Genomic DNA, 17,652 nt, shown 5'->3' with positions numbered 1-17,652 from the left:
GAATGAGATTCCCCAAATAATGAATAATTCAGAATTTATGTCTTCCTTTAGAATAACAGTATAACATTTTTCTAGTAAATGATTATTAATTTTCACAGTTGATATAAATGCATTACTTGTACCATATCTACCCCCCCCCCCTTTCAACTTTTGTTTTTTGTACTCTAAAGTGGTTTTTCTCCTTTTTCCTACATTGTATTTACTATGATAATATGAGATTTTTTTTTTTTTTATTAATATTGTTGTGTTTGTACTATGTTTTGGCGATTTAGCCTTACAGGTTTCTTATAACCTTCATGGAAAGCCACACAATTTATTTTATTATCAAATCACATTATTTGATGTTTCTTTGTATGTTCATCCTATTTGCGAAATAATGATTGAATTGAATTGAATATAATTACAGGTGATTGCATTAATTTGAGGTTGAGGTGTGTTCGCCTAGGAAAATATGCTGTCATGTTTTCTTTATTAATATATATTGTTGTCAATTACTGTGAATAAAACCAGCCATTCTATATCAATTACTCCCCAGGGAGTGGAGGTGGGGCGCTTAAATGCGGAACAGTGATGGATCCAGTGACCGGGGTAACAGTAATTCAATCTTAAGCACTGTGCAAGCGCAGGTATTGTTATTACTGGTATTGATTGTGTAATAGTTCTGTGAATAAAACCAACGAATAAAAATTCATTTGTGTTATCCTACCTCTAGATGGCGCACTCCCGCTCACAGTCGCTATGGTTCTCCCTTCCGCAGTGGTACACCCCCATCTCACCACCGGCACCACGCCCACAGCCCTCTCATAGGTGGGAGGTCCCCCGTTCTACAAAGACTTCACTGTTGGTCGGAACCCATCAGCAGGGGGGCAGGGTCGAGGACCAACCAGGCCGGGGACCACAGGGGGACGTTTGGGCGGGGCCAGAGTCCTACAAGTGCCGGTCTGGACAAAACTCCCAAACAGAATCTGATGGTGTCTGCCTACATGCAGTGATTAAACATTTTTTTTATCTACATGTATTTCAAAATGTATCTGAGTTAATCAGTTTGCAAGTGCCTTAGTTCGGAATGTAATGAAAAATCATATATGATTTTAAAGTCTTGTTCAAATGATGAATATGAATTACTTTTCTAGTAAATTCCTCAGTAATTTCACACAGCTCTTCTTTTTGGTGTTTTTAAATTTAGAGTAGTATAAATCAATATCTGAATGGTGTATAATATGGGAGAAATTGAATTTCCACTATTTCTAAAAGGTAGTTTCAATTGACACACATGAACTTGGTTTTCATAGGCAATTGAAATACCAAATTCTGACACTTACCCCGGAGTAAATTTGGCTTGGCTTGGTTTCAGTTGTAAGTTCATAAAAAGCCTTTATGAAGATGTTAAGGGGTTATCGCACTTGAACAATTAAGTAAGTGTATGCCAATGTATGAAATCTATGGCTAGCTGTGTTCATTTCTTGATATCAATAATTCAATTGCATTTTGTTAATAGTACAATGATTCTTCAAATATAAAGTATTAAATCTTGATATTTAGTGTTAAAAGAGTGCGATGCTTATTATCAAGAATGGAATACCGAGGAGACTTTCATGACCTTTCGGACATTTTATCCAATAAGTCTTGTTTTATCCGACACTCACCTTAGTAACAGTGCTTCTCAGCCAATCAAAATCAAGGAAAGATGTCAGATCTGACAAAACTTTTGATGCTCTCCTGATATCAACGAAGGGGATTAAACGAGAAATCCGCAGACAATACATTCAGTATGTCAGCTTACACTGACTAGAACTGTGACATCCTTTTACAAAGCAAATTTTATAAAGGTAATTAAACTCAAGTGGAAAAATACTATTCTATACAGTAAGGTTTTTTTTAAAGTTGTGGGGCTTAAGCTCTACGATAATGCCAGTAGATCACTCTTTTTATACGCCCGTCCTAGACAGGACGTATTATGGTATTACGCTTGGTGTCCGTCCGTTAACTTTTCCTTGTAAACATGATAACTTCAGTTTGACTAAACCTAAGCTCATATAATTTGGTGTGTTTGATACTAGCATGGATCCCAGGAAGCTTAACGATTTTTAGGTCCAAAGGTCAATGTCACAGTGACATATTTTCATCTTACCCTTCTAAAGTCCTTGTAAATGCGATAACTTCAGTTTAACTTAACCTAGGCTCATATAATTTGGTGTGTATGATACTAGCATAGATCTCAGGAAGCCTATTGATTTTGAGGTCAAAAGGTCAAACGTCAAGGTCACACTGACATGTTTTCATCTTACCCTTCTGCAGTCCTTGTAAACGCGATAACTTCAATTTAACTTAATCTAGGCTCATATAATTTGGTGTGTATGATACTAGCATGGATCCCAGGAAGCCTATTGATTTTGAGGTCAAAAGGTCAAGGTCAAAGTGACATATTTTCATCTTACCCTTCTGCAGCCCTTGTAAACGCAATAACTTCAGTTTAATTTAACCAGAAGGTAAAAGGTGAAGTTGCCACCTTCCACTTTTCTTGCTTGACCAATAACTCCATTTTCCGTGTTACAGGCGGGCGTATTATGTGCTCGCCTTAGCGACACTCTTGTTCATTTTGGAATTTGATCCCAGTTGGTTCTGGCAGATACTGGAGAATGAGAGAAACGAATTAAAGAAGATTTTATCAGTTATTTTTTCAAAACCAATCTAAGAATGGAAGAGCTACAAACATTTGAATTTTTGATATTTTCTTCATATTTTTGTCTCACCGTAACAGCAGAGTGAGACTTTAGATGCAACGATTACATAATGTTATGTTTGTAATTCATGGTGACTGAAAAAAATGTTTTCTCATATGCAGAACTTTGTGTGGAATGATGTGTTAGATATATTGAACATGTAAAATTGGTTTCAAGTTTCTGAGAAAAATGGCCTTTATTGGAATTCATACCATATGACATATTTTTGGAGCTGCTCACATGGAAGTAAAAAAAAATTGAAATTGAGAAAAATCTTAAATCTGTTATTCTTAATTGGATTTCTGCAAACCTGCTTTCTCTGCTTTTTATTATTTATTTATATAACCAACTTGATGTCATATTCAACGCCTTCTTTAAAAAGGAAATCTTTAAGTCCAATGAACCAATTTGTATGAAGTGTGTCCGTTAGTACCAAGACTACTGTTGACCAAATATATGGAAGGACCTCAGCTATGTAAGAGAAAAGTATAGTCCTGACCAGGGGGGTGTTTCGCAAAGATTTAAAGGAGAATGAAACCCTTGAAACCAGCTGAATCCATATCAAAGAGAAAAATCAAAGAAACATATTGTTGAAAGTTTGAGGAAGATTGAATGAATAATAAGAAAGTTATGAGCATTTGAATATTGAGATTACTAGTGCCATGTAGATCCTCCCATCGGCAATGCGACCAAGATCTGTGATATCACACACGTACAACTCCCTCATTACTTTAGTACTTATTTCACGTATATTCTCACTTTTATAGAGTCTATCACAAGGTGATGTGTTCTCTTTATGAGATGACAAGTACAGAGGTTTCACAACATTATATCATTGATGAATCGTTTGTCATATGATTAGAATGAGCAAAAAGATATGTTTTGGGGTATATTTTCAGTGTCCAAATGGGAGAGTTGTACGTGTGTGACATCACAGATCTAGGTCGCATTGCCGATGGGAGGATCTCCATAGCATTAGTGATCTCGACATTCAAATGCTCATAACTCTTTTATTGCTAGTCCTATTTTACTCAAAGTTTTGTTGATCTTATTCTTTGATTTTTCTGCTTTCACAAAAGCTAACTTGCTCCAAGAGTTTCATTCTCCTTTAAGTATGACTTAGGTAGCACTTAAATGGCAACGCGTACATGATATGCAACGCGCAATCTTATTGATCAATCGCAGTAGTGCGCATCTTCGTGGCATGATCTGACCAATACTGTCATTCCTTTTATACCACGCGCATCTAGGCATTTAAGTACGACTCTAAGTCATATCTTAAATCTTTGTGAAACACCCCCAGGTCCTGTAACACAAAGATTAGTAATTGATCATAGGACTTGATTGATCCACTCAATCGTAACTATGGAAATCCATGATGAGTGTCATAATTTTTTCAACAGGAAATTTGCAAAATGTCCTTTGCCAACAAAAGCGAACGCACCTAATTGTCAAGAAAACAATAATTTATGAATAAACATCATATCTAGAAAATATTCATAACAAAGCTGCATTTTAGATGTTGATGTTGCTGGCCGTCCATATTTGTTGTTGATCGGTTCAATCGCAACTCTTTGCAAGACGGGGCCCAGATGTGTCCTATTTCTTTAGGTTTCTAAATCCATGAGTTTTTTTAGGAACTTGACCTGATGTATGCATTTTTTTTTTACTGTGTGCTGATTGAGGATCCATGATCTAGTTTGAAAAATGTACTCATTTGAAATACTAGTTCATTTCAACGTCTTGCCTTTTTATTGTAAATGTATTGTTATTGCAATAGCCGTCTAAGACTCCATTTACATGCACTCTCCCTAATTTTTGTTTTTTTTCCTTTTTTTTTAATTTTCCCTTTTTTTCATTTTTTCTCGCTTATAATCTGGGGGGTTTAATTCCCCCCCCCCCCCTGTACTAAACTTTTTTGTATTATTCCCATTTACCTAATTCAGAGTGTGTGTTTTCCATAACTTAAATTCCTTGATATCAAAAGTTAATTTACACCAACTATTTCAAACAAAAGATATTGATATATGGCATATGACATTATTAAAGTGACATTAGTTGTTGTTTTTTAATCACAGTGATTATTGGAGCGTTGTGGCCCAGTGGATTAGTCTTCGGACTTTGAAACAGAGGGTCGTGGGTTCGAATCCCAGCCATGGCGTAATTTCCTTCAGCAAGAAACTGATCCACAGTGTGCTGCACTCAACCCAGGTGAGGTAAATGGGTACCGGTAGGAAGTAATTCCTTAAAAAGCTGTGTGCGCTATGAACGCCTAGCTTAGCCGGGTAATATAGGAGCGCCTTGAGCACCTAACAAGGTGGATATGTGCGCAATATAAATACCCTATATTATTATTGGATTTTTCTTACAGTTTTTGCAATAATTATAATGAAAGGCTAATTCCATGAATGGTCCTGCTTTTCCCCTTTTATTGAAAGTGAGGGTCTGCAAATATTGAATTAATATTAGTCAATATGGCAACAAAACTTGTGAAATAAGCAAGCAAACATTGCAAAACTTCTAGATGTACAGTCCCAGTCTTTGCAGTTAAAATTATGAACATTACTGCCAAACCCAAATCTTGTAAGATACTGGAGACAAATCCTCTACACCACAACACTTCTACATGATTGCATAAATCAGAGATATTTCATTTTGCTTGGAGCTGATTTCCCATTTTGTTACATGTGTGTATATACCTTGAAATATGGTCCAAGTACTTGATATTTATAACCACGATATTGTGCCTGTTGTGTTATGAACTGAAAAGATATTAAAGACAGCTCATTGAATCATTTTAGATATACGACATTGAAAATTGATAGTGTGCTTTGTTGAGTGTCCAGTTTCATATGTATTAATCTTGGCCATGGAATAGGGACAGAGAGAACGGATTGACATGGGTGGACATGAGGAGAGAGAGAGAGAGAGTCAAAGAGTGAGAAAGAGAGGGGGTGGAGGGGGAGGGAGAGAGAGAGAGAGAAGGATAGACTAAGAAGAAAGAGAGAGGGAGAATGAAGAGAGAATGGGACAGTTGAAAAGCAATATGTCAAATAATTGCATTCGACCTGCAATATGCACTGTGGAAATAAATAAACATAGAATTGAAGAAGAGGAAAAAAATCTATATTACTTCTCTCTGTCATATTTTGTCACATGTTCTACTCTTTATTGTCCCAATATTTCTCCCTGAATATGCTCCTCTTTTGATTGCCTTCTCCCTGTCTCCTTCTGACCTGACAACCCCCTCCCCATCCTCTCCCCCCCCCCTCCCTCCTCTCTCGGTTTATTTCCAATTCATCTAATGTTAATTTGTCCGATTGCCAACTCGTCGACTACCATTTGGTCTATCATCAGTTTGTCTACTCACCACATGGTCTACTTTCATTTAGTCTAATGCCATTCCGTCAAACAACCAGTTGGTTCCAATAGCCATTTAGTCCATATACCATTTGGTCTAATTCAACTAAATTGTTAATTGTGCAAAATGAATGAAAAGAAAATGGGTATTATACCAACTGGTTATTAGACGAAATGGTAATAGACGAAATTGTGATTAGACGGATTGGACCAAATGGTTATTGGACCAAAATTTTGTTAGACAAAATGTTGATGGATGGCATAGCATTAGACTAAATGAAGGTAGACCATGTGGTGAGTGGACGAGTTGGCAGTGGACGAATTGGCAATTTACCCCTCTCTCTCTATCTCTTTATCATACTTGTAATGCATAATATCTCTTCTTATAATTTATTTATTTACTTATTTATGTATTTATTTATTTAATTGAACATTCATTCATTAATTAATATATTTATTTATTTACTTATTTATTTATTTCATTTATCTTATTTTATTTCCAGGCCAGATAATAACAAACATGACAGATACATTAGAAACATTACAAGAGAAATATAAAATCGAGCACCAGCCAATGCTTGGGGATCAGACCAAAAAGAATTGGAAATTCTGTCGAGAGGTTCACCACATGAGTCCTATTAACATGAAATAGAAATAAATTTAAACATGTAATTATGATGATACTTCTAAATAAATAAATTGTACCTTCATTGTAATATGAAAAGAGAAATAAAAACATGGCTATCGAATTAAAACAAGAAAGAATACAGGTTGGGTCAAATCATCAATTAATCAATTATCAAAAAATTAGAAAACAAAGATGGTAGGTCAATTTGGTTGAATTTTTATTTTTTTTAAATTACATTTTCACTTTTCCTTCAGCAATATCTCCAACGAAATAGGCATATTATGAAGAGCGCCACCTGACTCCCCAGCTTTTTCTACTGTTTTTCCTTTGATTTCTTTCCTCCTTTTTAAAGATATTTTGTGCCCTTTCTTAAAAGCCTAATACCAACTTCTGGTAAAATGAATAGGAAATGATTCTACATAATTATATTGAAAGAAAAAGTAATACTAGTAGACAACTCTGTAGACGGTGGAGGGGGTATGTGTGATTGCATGTGGCTAAACTGGCTACCATAGATTGGTTGATTGCTATATACACACATAGAAAACCCCGGGGGAGAACCATGCAAAGGGTGTGTAGTTTTGCTGGTCTACAAAAATGTGTGTGATATCTTGGATGTCAAAAATATCCGACAGAAAATCATAAATGACATATTTTAAGTGAGAAGCCCAAAACCGAAGAGCAATGGTACGTTTTTAAAAGTCTAGGGTAGTTTAGGGTAGCTTTAGTATGGGGGTATTCCAGGCTCAAATTAATTTGGTTTGAACAGATCCCGCCGGGGGGGGGGGGGGCAGTCAAATGTATTGCTGTACACTACACGCGTGGCCAAATTATTTCTAAACACCCCCTAAACGAGTTTTTCTCTGTGTGCAAAATTACCCCCTAAACAAGTTTTTCGCGGGCTTTATTTACACATTTTGGCCCCTAAACAAGTTGTCGCCAGAATGGCTCCGGGGAAAAGGCTTGAGAGGGGGGAACATACCCTAAACACTTTTGGCTTGTCTTTAAAAACAAGCTTTGGAGAAAAAAAATACCCTAATTACGTTTGACCATGCAATTGACCATTGACCAGTCTTTTAAAACTACCCCTTAATGTGTACAGCAATATATTTGACTGCCCCCCCCCCCCGCAACCTGATATGTCATATCCCTACTTATTATTTTTTATCACATGAAAGCAATCACTAAGATAATCTTAGATTGGCATCCCATTTGCAATTGCAAAGTGCCATTTCCCACTGGTTGATATCATATTGGCAATCTTCATGAAAGTTTAGTACTTAAAAATGGAATATTAATAATTTGTGTATTGGAGAAAATTGAGAAGCTGTTGCCTAGTATACATCACAATGGCACATGGCCCTGAGAACGATTTTTTGAGTGGGGGTGCTGAACCCCCCCCCCCCCCAAAAAAAAAGAGGTTTTCACTACAAACTGGAGATTAAACGATTCGGGTCCCGAGAAATTTAAAAAGCAAAAAAAAAAAAGTGTTTTCCCCCCAAAATGGACATCAAATTGGTCCTGAGAAATATTAAAAGCAAATGAAATGAAATGAAATGAAGGTCGTTATAGTTACATTTTTACACACCTTCCAGAATACCTGGGGGTGCTGCCTATGGAGAATAATACACCCAAAGTAACTTTTGGCGGTGCCTCAGCAACGGGCCCATGCAATGGCAATCACCTGTATACAACGAATTTGAAACATGCATATAAAATACTGTTTATAATTTTTTTTCTTTATTTTATACTGCAGGGTAGGTCTGTTCAGTTATGCAAAACTGCTTTCCAAAGGCGCCATGCAGTTTAACAAATTACTAAACATCAAGAGCAATTCAATGTACAGATGAATGTAACATGATAATAAAGAAAAAACAGAATACATTATACCGGTATTAATATCATGGAATCACACATGATTATAAATTTGTATTTGATTATTACTTATAAGTCTTAATGATAAACTTTGAACAGCCGCGAGTCCATGCATGATCTACTTGGAAAGGGGTGGTCCAATTTCTCTTCCATTAGCTGCGTCTGACCAAATTTTGTACAAATATCCCGGGGGGGCCACTTACATTGACGAGTGGATACCATGCGCGACCAAAAAAAACACGTAAAAAGGGTGTCTTTTTCAAGATAGGGCACGTTACGTACGTAACGTGATAAGGGTGTCAAAAACACAAAAATATTGAAAAAAGGGTATCTATTTCGCTCGGAAAAATATACGTGTTTAGGGTCAAATATGCGAGGATGATAAAACAAAATCAAAATGTTTTATAAAGGATGTCCTTTTTGCCCCAACACTACGTGTTTAGAGTCCGATTTGCGCGAGGTGTGGAATGTGGGGCCGTACTAAACCAAAATAATGGTGTCTAAAGGTAAAACCGACGACCAACGGACGCGTGACATAACAATAAAATGTCTCTGTACTTGTTTAGGGGTTCATTTCAGGGAATACTTGCTAAGAGTATCGTTTTGTTTCCAATACTTGTTAAGGGGTGCATTTTCAGAATATGGAAAATACATCGCTGTACTTGTTTAGGGGCTCAGTTCTGGGAATACTTGCCAATAGTATTTGTTTCCAATACTTGTTAAGGGTAGGGTTTCACACGCCAATACTTGTTGGGGTGCATTTTCAGAATATGGAAAATACGTGTTTAGGGTGCTTTTCAAGACCCCGTGGTCGCGCATGGTATCCACTCGTCAATGGAAGTGGCCCCCCCGGGACAAATATAATAGCTTTTACTGTTTGTCCGACTTCGTTCAAATTTAGTTTTTATTTTAGGCGTGTTAATCCCATGCAGTTAGCAATTAATACATGTATGCCGCCCCCGAAACTTTCATCGGGGCTTGATGGGAATAAAATTTAATACCCTAGATAGGAAGACAACATAAAAGCTTGACCTAGAAATTTGTCTGCAGCAACAACTGCAGGGGCCGCGGAAGCGGGGGGGGGGGGGGCTGGGGATGGGCTTCAGCCACCCCCCCCCCCCCACTTTTTTCAAAAACCGTGTACAAAAACGTAAAAATGACCATATATGATTGTGATTTTTTGCATGGTCAGCCCCCCCCCCCCCCAATTTGAAAACCGTTCCGCGGCCCCTGAACTGTATTTTCCAGTAGATCCTAAACTGTATAAAAAAAATGGGGAGGATATTTTAAGAAATGATATCGATATGATGATTCCATTATATTGATCGTTTACGTTTCGCAGCAGAGATATGACGTCATCAAACTTTGTGGAAGGTTGAGTTTTAGAAAGTCCGGGGACCGATCTTTAACTTTAGTTTAATAGCAGATTATCAGTATAATAAACGTTTTGAACTAACATCTTGAACCAGTTGGATCAACCATGACCTGAAATAATAAAGAAGTGATAAACTGATATGCAGAACGTTAGCGCAGGAAGTTTAACAACAGGTTTCAGCAGGCAGCATCTCGCCTCCTCCATTCCAGCTCCGCCCAGCGCATCTGCCAAATCTTCCTCGCGGAACGCATGGGGGATTTGACTACGCCGGGTACCGTATGATGCTGAGTCAGTGAGTGTTCCTTCGCATAGTGCCATAGAAAACCCCCGAGTCTGAGCGTCAATAAACCATGGCATTTGAGACTGAGACCAAATAGTGTACTAGTTGGTGAGTATAATACGACTGATGTTGCACTGCATGATAATTGTTTGCAACTTCTTTACCATGATTTGTTTGTATCAAGACAGTTTTTTACCGTATACCAATAATATTCTTGTGCAGAGAAGAAAGTAACAAAAAAAAACCAGCCACTGACTTTTGCAGCAATATCTTGAGAGAAGATGGGAAATGCCATTCACCAAATTAACTGCTGATGCCCACACATGAACTCTTCATAATCTTTTACCCTGTGTAACGTGTAATGTATGCAAATATCTAATGGCAGCGTAGTTCTATAACTTATTAAAGGAAACTTTGAAGAAAATTCAGCTCTGTGTAGTTCTGAACTTCTGAGACTCGGTAAAATATAACATTAAAAAAATTTAAAATGTAAAAAAAAATCAATTGATTTTACTTTTTTTTGTTTTTGTTTAGAAACCCTCTTTTTGATTTGTTGATTTGACCTCTTTAAAGAAACCTGTTTCCTTGTTATAATAATGACTTGATTGAGGATGCCCTTCAAATCAGAACCCCAAACCCTGACTTAAAACATAATAACTCAAAATTTACCAATCCACTCCCAATTCAATCTCTCACCCAAACTCGTCCCAACTTCTTCGTCTGGGTTGATCTGCCTCCTTCAAGATTGAAGATTCTTGCAGATATGGTTGATGCAGTGTGTGAGTAGCTGGGTTCAGGTTTAGTGTGCGTATTGACAAGGTGCAAGTAAAAAGGATTGGTGGTTTAGCTTCTGCCTTCCGTCAAGCTTTGACGGAAGGCTGTTAGAAAATACAGGCCTTAATGGAGCTGGATGGAAGAGCATTCCATGCCCTGACATGGTGGGGATTTGAGACATATTATCCTTGTATAATTTCTTGCCATACAATTTCCTCCCTTGTGACTCAGCAATATACGTCAGTAACATACTAGGGCTCTTTATAATTTTGAATGATAAATTTTCAAATGTAACTGATCTGCTTTTTATGTCAGAGATGCTCCTACCTTGAAATATATTTTTTGCAATTTCATTCATGGTATTGAGCTGTTGGTCACTAAGTAATAAAACTGTCATCACAAACCACACTTGACCACAATCAACAGTTTCCCCTGCGGACTTAGGGTGAATGACCAATGCCAGTCCCCAGTTGAAGCATTAACCATCTCATCATGTACAGTACCGGTATAACAAGTTTTTGAAACTCAGATCTGATTTATAATCAATATTGATTCGCTTCTGGACCATGAAATACAAAAGTCACTGCTGATAATGAACGAGGAATGGCTGAATATGGTTTTATGAAATGACCCCTAAAAAAAAAACCGGTCATGAATACATGTACATGGACCCTTGGATAATGATTAATTAACACAACTTAACCAAGTTTTACGTCATCAGCATCATGTCAAAGCTTCATTTTGTTTTAGTTGTAATCAATGACTGAGAGAATGCACCTGACCTTCCATGTATCAATTCAACATCCAGACAGGTTTTTGTCCAATTGAGTGTCTGTCAATACCAGCTCAGCTGCCACTTCAATAACTCTGAAAGCAACTGCAGCCAATTCTTGCTCCTCAGGAACAAGTATTGATTTTCTTTTGTGGTGTTGTTAAAACCTAAAATGGGATGGTACAATGGACGAGTCTGAGTAGTAGGTAGACCAAAAGCAATATGCCCTCAGAGAAGTGTTCTCATGTTTATTTGAATTGATCGAGATATCGGCAAATGCCGCATGTTCCTGACAAATTTGTTTGTATGTGGAATCATAGGGCATATTTGTATAACATTTTTTTTATCAGACTACTTTGGGCCTATGTTTGTTTATAATACAATCCTGTCTGTCTTGATACTTTCTACTCAGGGTACAGTTTGCTAGATATTGCCACCAAGCAGACTACATGTATCTGCTTTAATAACAAAATTATTGTTTGATGCTATAATTTGTCTCAATTGTGTGTCCTTTGGCGCCGATCATGAAAAATACTTACTTTTTACTCATACTGCAGGAGCCACATAAGGTTCCGATAAATTGTTATTGAGATCTATACAGTTGCAATTGCAAAGTGGTCTCGGGTTGCCCAATTTTTCTTGCATTGTAGCCTACAGATCTAAAGTTCTTGTAATTTGATTGAAAAATACCTTTTAACTTCCAGGTATGCATTTGGGATGAAATATTCAGTAGTTTGCTTAAAACTCACTTGCAGTACCGGTATACCCGATAGTTTCTGTGATCAATGGATATCAAAGCACATTGTCCCTTTCGCCTCTAAATTGTTTTGAGAGTTTGTCCTTTGCATTAACATCCAAATCCTAATTGTGCACAACAGATTACATCATGAAAGATGCTGTAATCTCTCTCTCCCTCTCTCTTTTGCTTGTATGTCATTGCCCTGTTTCAATACACTATTAAATGAAATGACACTGAAGAGTACATTTGTACAGGTAGTTTCATCAGGGATGAGGGAAAAAACAAGTCATTTTGTAGCTATAATAGTGTACAATTCAAAATGGAAATTGCAGACCTGAATGATTGATAGTCAGCAATGAAAGAGTGTTGCTGCATTCTAATTGCATTTTTATTGAATGATGTTGTTGTGGAAGAATGACGTTTGTGACATACCACTGCTAATGGGAATTCTTTGAAGCTTGTTAATATCTTGTGAAAGATGTGTAATGTAAACAAATTTTACTGTATCTTTTTTTTTCATTAAAGAATGTTAGGAGCTTTTTATTTTTCAATAACCCGACCTCAGCACTTCTCAATTGTAAGTACTGCTTTCTCGCTTAAAATTAAGTGATTACAGTGTTTGTTTTTTGATAGTCACTTTTTCATCACGTTCTGTTCAGATACATATGTGTTTTTGTACTGAGCAGTGAGCAACTGTGTATATTTTCATAAACCTTAATTGCTGAGGGAATCATTAGTCTTTGACTAGCCCTAACATTGTCTATCTAATGAGCTAATCATTCATTGGGTCATTTGGGTGATTAGGGCTTTTATAGGCTTTCAAACAAATTCTCTTCTTGAAGTTGAACAACTGCTCCATTTTTTTTTGCTGCTAGAAATGTAGAGAATGCAATATATCTGTACTGCAATTCTATTACTGCATATGAGTGATATGAAGAGCTTGATTCTAAAAGGGGCTAAGAACTGCACCATGTCGAAAAAGAAGAAAAAGAATTGGGAAGGTTGGCAACGATTGATTGCAAATTTGATTTTTATTCCAAAAGGAGCTAAATCCAAAACAGTTTTATTCCAAAAGGAGTTAAATCCACTACTGTATATGGTAATTTAAAATTGGTTGATTTTACGACTTTACATGAATTCATGCATTCAAATGTTTAAGTACATGTTGTGGATACAACTTCACACCATCAGACTTTGATGAAAATAACAGAATTTTACTATTTTTATGAGTAAAGTGTCTTAACTTTTGAGCTAATTAGTGACCCCTGAGTCTAATCCTCTTTTTGTCACCTTTTCACAATAGCATGTTGGTATTGTGCTTTAATAGACTTGTTAACTTTAATTTAGATGATCCCTGTTTTGACAAAATTATCATGGTACAGGTACAGGGCCCCATTCCATTACCATTATGGTAAACTACCATGGTTACGCTGATCAACAGCCAATCAGAATCAAGGATTCCCTGCAAGTTACATGTACCATTGGATGGCAAAATAAATTACCTTTAATGGTAACTTTTATGCAATGGGACCCTTGTATGGTAGTGAATATTCTTCTGTTGCAATGAGGGTCATCCAATCAAAACTTAAGCTGAGAATGTCTGCTTCAGTAGGGATATGAAAATAAAAAAATCATTTCTGGTGACATTTTAGGGGTTTTGCCATGCCTGGTCACAATTTGTTATATTTTTGTGAGATTTGAAATATATGGCATTCAACATTATGGAATCTTCACCAAACTTAAATGGACTTTGTGGAATTTGAATGGAGAGTTTTTAGCTGACTATATTCATGAACGATCTAAGGCTTTTAAACAACAGCCCTGGCTTCCTGAACAATTAGAATCAATCCTGTATTTATAAATAGAAAAAATAAGAAAAGAATGGCTAAAATATGTTATGGACTATACTGTGAGAATGAGATGATAGATATTGAACTGCATGTACAAGTATTACATGTATGTGACAAAATGATGAATGAACACAAGCAATTGTTTGTGACACTGAGCTGTGGTTCATATTCTTTCCAACACAGAAAAAAAAATCATTGTTTGCTAACAATTAAATAATTAACCATCTGTAAAATACTGATAACAATCTGTCAAATAAACCAATCAGAGAGAAATCAAATTTCATTATCTCCCAAAGAAAAAACTTTTTGAGATGACAGTTTTAATCAATAAGCCATTTTATTCTTCTATTCATCAGGCTGATTGTTTTTGTTTGTGTTCTAACAATGCCAATAAACCTCCATCAGGTAACGGCTGTTGTGGTGGTGAATTGGACATCAAATGTAACTAACATTCAGGGCCAACTTCATTGTGGAAAATTGATTTCTTCCAACGTTTCAAGAAATTTGAACTGTTTGGTTATGAAGTATAACCATACACTTCACATCAAGATTACCCGCGTTAATAAAGTCATCAGCGTCATATATTTTTTTTTATGATGATCTCACAACTGGTTCCATTCAATTCTATTTATTTTATGCTTTTCAAACTATTTGTTCTCTTTTCCTTTACAGGTGGAAATCCTAGCCAGACCTGTTATACGAGCATCACGTTGCCCTTGACAACCTACCAAGCTGTGACTCCTGATATTGTGCGCACTGGGTTCTGTATACAGGCTTGAGCACAAACACTGGATAAAATCCACAGTGATATCTCCAATACTGTCAGTGATCAGTGTACTTTACGAAGGCAATACCAACATGTTTGCTCACCCTGCATATCTGATTCTCCCTGATGCAAACTCAGAGTAAATGTCCTTGGCAGGCGCACAGAGCCCCAACCACTCAACACTGCGATGCTAATTTTGGCCTTCCGCACCAGGATCTTAGATAGCGAAATCAAACATTGACTTGGTAAACATTTTCCTGTCCAATAGCAATCATGGCCCTGTGGAGTCCTCGGCTGGGCCAGAAAGGCAGCTCATTTGGGAACATACCGTCCCCTACACACAACCGGCGGCAGTTCTCGCCACAGAAGGTGTCCAGGTCTTGGCACAGCTCCGGTGTCGACATGGAGAGCAACGGGAACCTCCTTGATGGAACAATCTTGGCTAGTCTGGAGTCTTTAGAGAACAATAACATCACAAGTCATCTCATTTACCACTATGCCAGTCAGGTGTTTAATGGATTGTCTCCGGGACCTAAATCAGACAAAATTTCCTATGAGAAGGACGTTGATGAGACAAAAACTATTCCAGTGATCAGCGTCAAAGACGCCAGAATTAAGAGGAAAATCTATGATCTTGCCTTTGAAACTTTGAAATGTAAGTACATTTGTAAACATTTTTTTCTCTTTTCCTTTTTTTTTTTACTCTTGTTTCAGAGTTCAGTGGATTTCTGGCTTCTTTCTCTTCCTACAGTTTATAGTCATAGAGGAACTTTCCTTTTATATTCCGCCTTTATTTTCTCAATCAAATTTTGAGCTTTTAACAGGGTGTACTTGATTTTTTTTCCAAAAATGCCACATGCAAAATGATTTTCAGACTAAAAAAGTTGTTCAGGTACATCTTCCAATTTGTTTTTTGTTTTGTTATAATAATAATAATAATAATAGCGGTATATTTACCCAGGGTAGCCGCTTCAGTTCCGAAAACTGTTCTCCCAGCGGGCCCTGCTATTATTACCCCGGCTTTAGCTGGGCTGCCTAGGCGCTCAAGCATTCAAGGAATTAATCCTGCCGGGTACCCATTTACCTCACCTGGGTCGAGTGCAGCACAATGTGGATAAGTTTCTTGCCGAAGGAAATTACGCTATGGCTGGGATTCGAACCCACGACCCTCTGTTTCAAAGTCCGAAGACTTGATCAAAACTAGAAGAGAAAGAATTGAAGAAAAGTCATTAGCAAGAGTGAGGAAAAGGATGATGAATGGGGAGGGGTAGCTGAATAGTACAGAGAAATATCCATTTTATTTTTATTTTTTTTAATTTTTTTTTTATAGAGGGGGAGTGGGAAGGGAAGCAGGGATCATTATAAAGTGGGTCTCATGCACTCTGACAACAGCAAGGAATGGGCAAATATAAACATGTGTACCTGTACTGGAGTTTAATACTCACATTATCTATCTGTATTGCACAATGTACCATTTATTATGATAAGCATGGTAATAGAAAATACACAATTATTAAAAAATATTGAGAACTTACAATTTCAATAAATTTCAGCAATAAATTCTGGTATACCTGTACATGTTGTCTAGGACATGAACTCATATGTCATGTACAGTAAATGTGTAAAATATTATCTCGAAACTCCAGAAGGTACAATGTACTACCGGTACATACATGTACATGTATCATGAGAATGATAGTTTAATAGTGAACCTATGATCAAGTAGGGATATCTCCCTTTTGTAGACAAATTCTGTACAAATTTGTTTTTGCTTGAACTTCAGCAGATATGTGCATTTTATATGTACTTGCTAATTAGTAATTAGTGCAGATATAACCAGTCTCATGTGTTGAATGTTCAGATACTGAACAATTAGATTAAACAAGAACTTCTAGATTATGCACAATCATTTCACAGACAATCAGATAAAGAGACTTTATCTGATAACATCTGTCAAAGATTAATGACAAATTGAACCATGTAGTGCTCCAATTATAAAGGAACCCAGGTATAAAAAATCTCTATTGAAACCCTCCTACCATACAGGTAGACAATTGAACCCTCCCCTTAAGTAGACTGAGGAGATTAACTACCTGACTCCCTGTGTATTTGGTAACAATGGAAGTTAGGGAACTCAATTGGAAATGTTTACAGTTATATGCTAAACATGCCTTTTAGAGTGCATTGTACTGTATAACTAGTGCCTCAAAAGAATGTAATCATGCGTCCAATGATTAACTACTCCAGGCACTTTTTCTTATCCCAAATACATGTAAAGCAGGATAGACACTTGCATATCTGGTTGTAAAATTCGTCGGCTTCCCGCAAGGAGGGACTTATCGACATTTTCTTTTCAAAAATCTTCTTTTTTTAATTGCTGAAATGGAAAAAGCATGTCATGAACTTTTTCTGGTACCATTCTCGAACCTACATGTAAATGTGATGTCATATTTAAAGCAAAAACATTCCAACGTGCTTTAAGTACAGATCTATGCATCTTTTTTCTGGGA

General features: G+C 36.8%; 2 protein-coding genes across 7 annotated transcripts in view; both read left to right on the top strand.

Annotated features, from left to right (window-relative positions):
- The window catches only part of LOC129261454 (ankyrin repeat and LEM domain-containing protein 2-like), a 29,122-nt gene extending 23,599 nt beyond the window's left edge, over positions 1 to 5,523 (top strand). For all 4 annotated transcript variants that reach the window (XM_064099086.1, XM_064099083.1, XM_064099085.1 and 1 more), the window contains exon 13: positions 713 to 5,523. In XM_064099086.1, the coding sequence (XP_063955156.1) occupies positions 713 to 992 (280 nt within the window). In that variant the 3' untranslated portion in view covers positions 993 to 5,523. The remainder of the gene's footprint in view (positions 1 to 712) is intronic.
- Positions 5,524 to 9,927: 4,404 nt separating this feature from the next.
- LOC129261457 (putative methyltransferase NSUN7) overlaps positions 9,928 to 17,652 on the top strand; it is a 44,739-nt gene continuing 37,014 nt past the window's right edge. For 2 of the 3 annotated variants that reach the window (XR_010293479.1, XR_010293480.1), the window contains exons 1-2: positions 9,930 to 10,349; positions 15,049 to 15,797. Coding sequence is in view for 1 of the 3 variants with exons in the window: in XM_054899517.2 (XP_054755492.2) it covers positions 15,416 to 15,797 (382 nt within the window). In the remaining 2 variants the exon portion in view is untranslated. Of the gene's footprint in view, positions 10,350 to 15,048; positions 15,798 to 17,652 lie in introns of all 3 variants that reach the window. The other variant, XM_054899517.2, reaches the window with a different exon arrangement.

This window comes from Lytechinus pictus, chromosome 5 (genome assembly GCF_037042905.1).
Source record: "Lytechinus pictus isolate F3 Inbred chromosome 5, Lp3.0, whole genome shotgun sequence".
NCBI classification, from domain to species: Eukaryota; Metazoa; Echinodermata; class Echinoidea; order Temnopleuroida; family Toxopneustidae; genus Lytechinus; species Lytechinus pictus.
The sequence above is the reverse complement of the archived record's forward strand: the minus strand, read 5'-3'. Positions and strand labels throughout refer to the sequence as shown.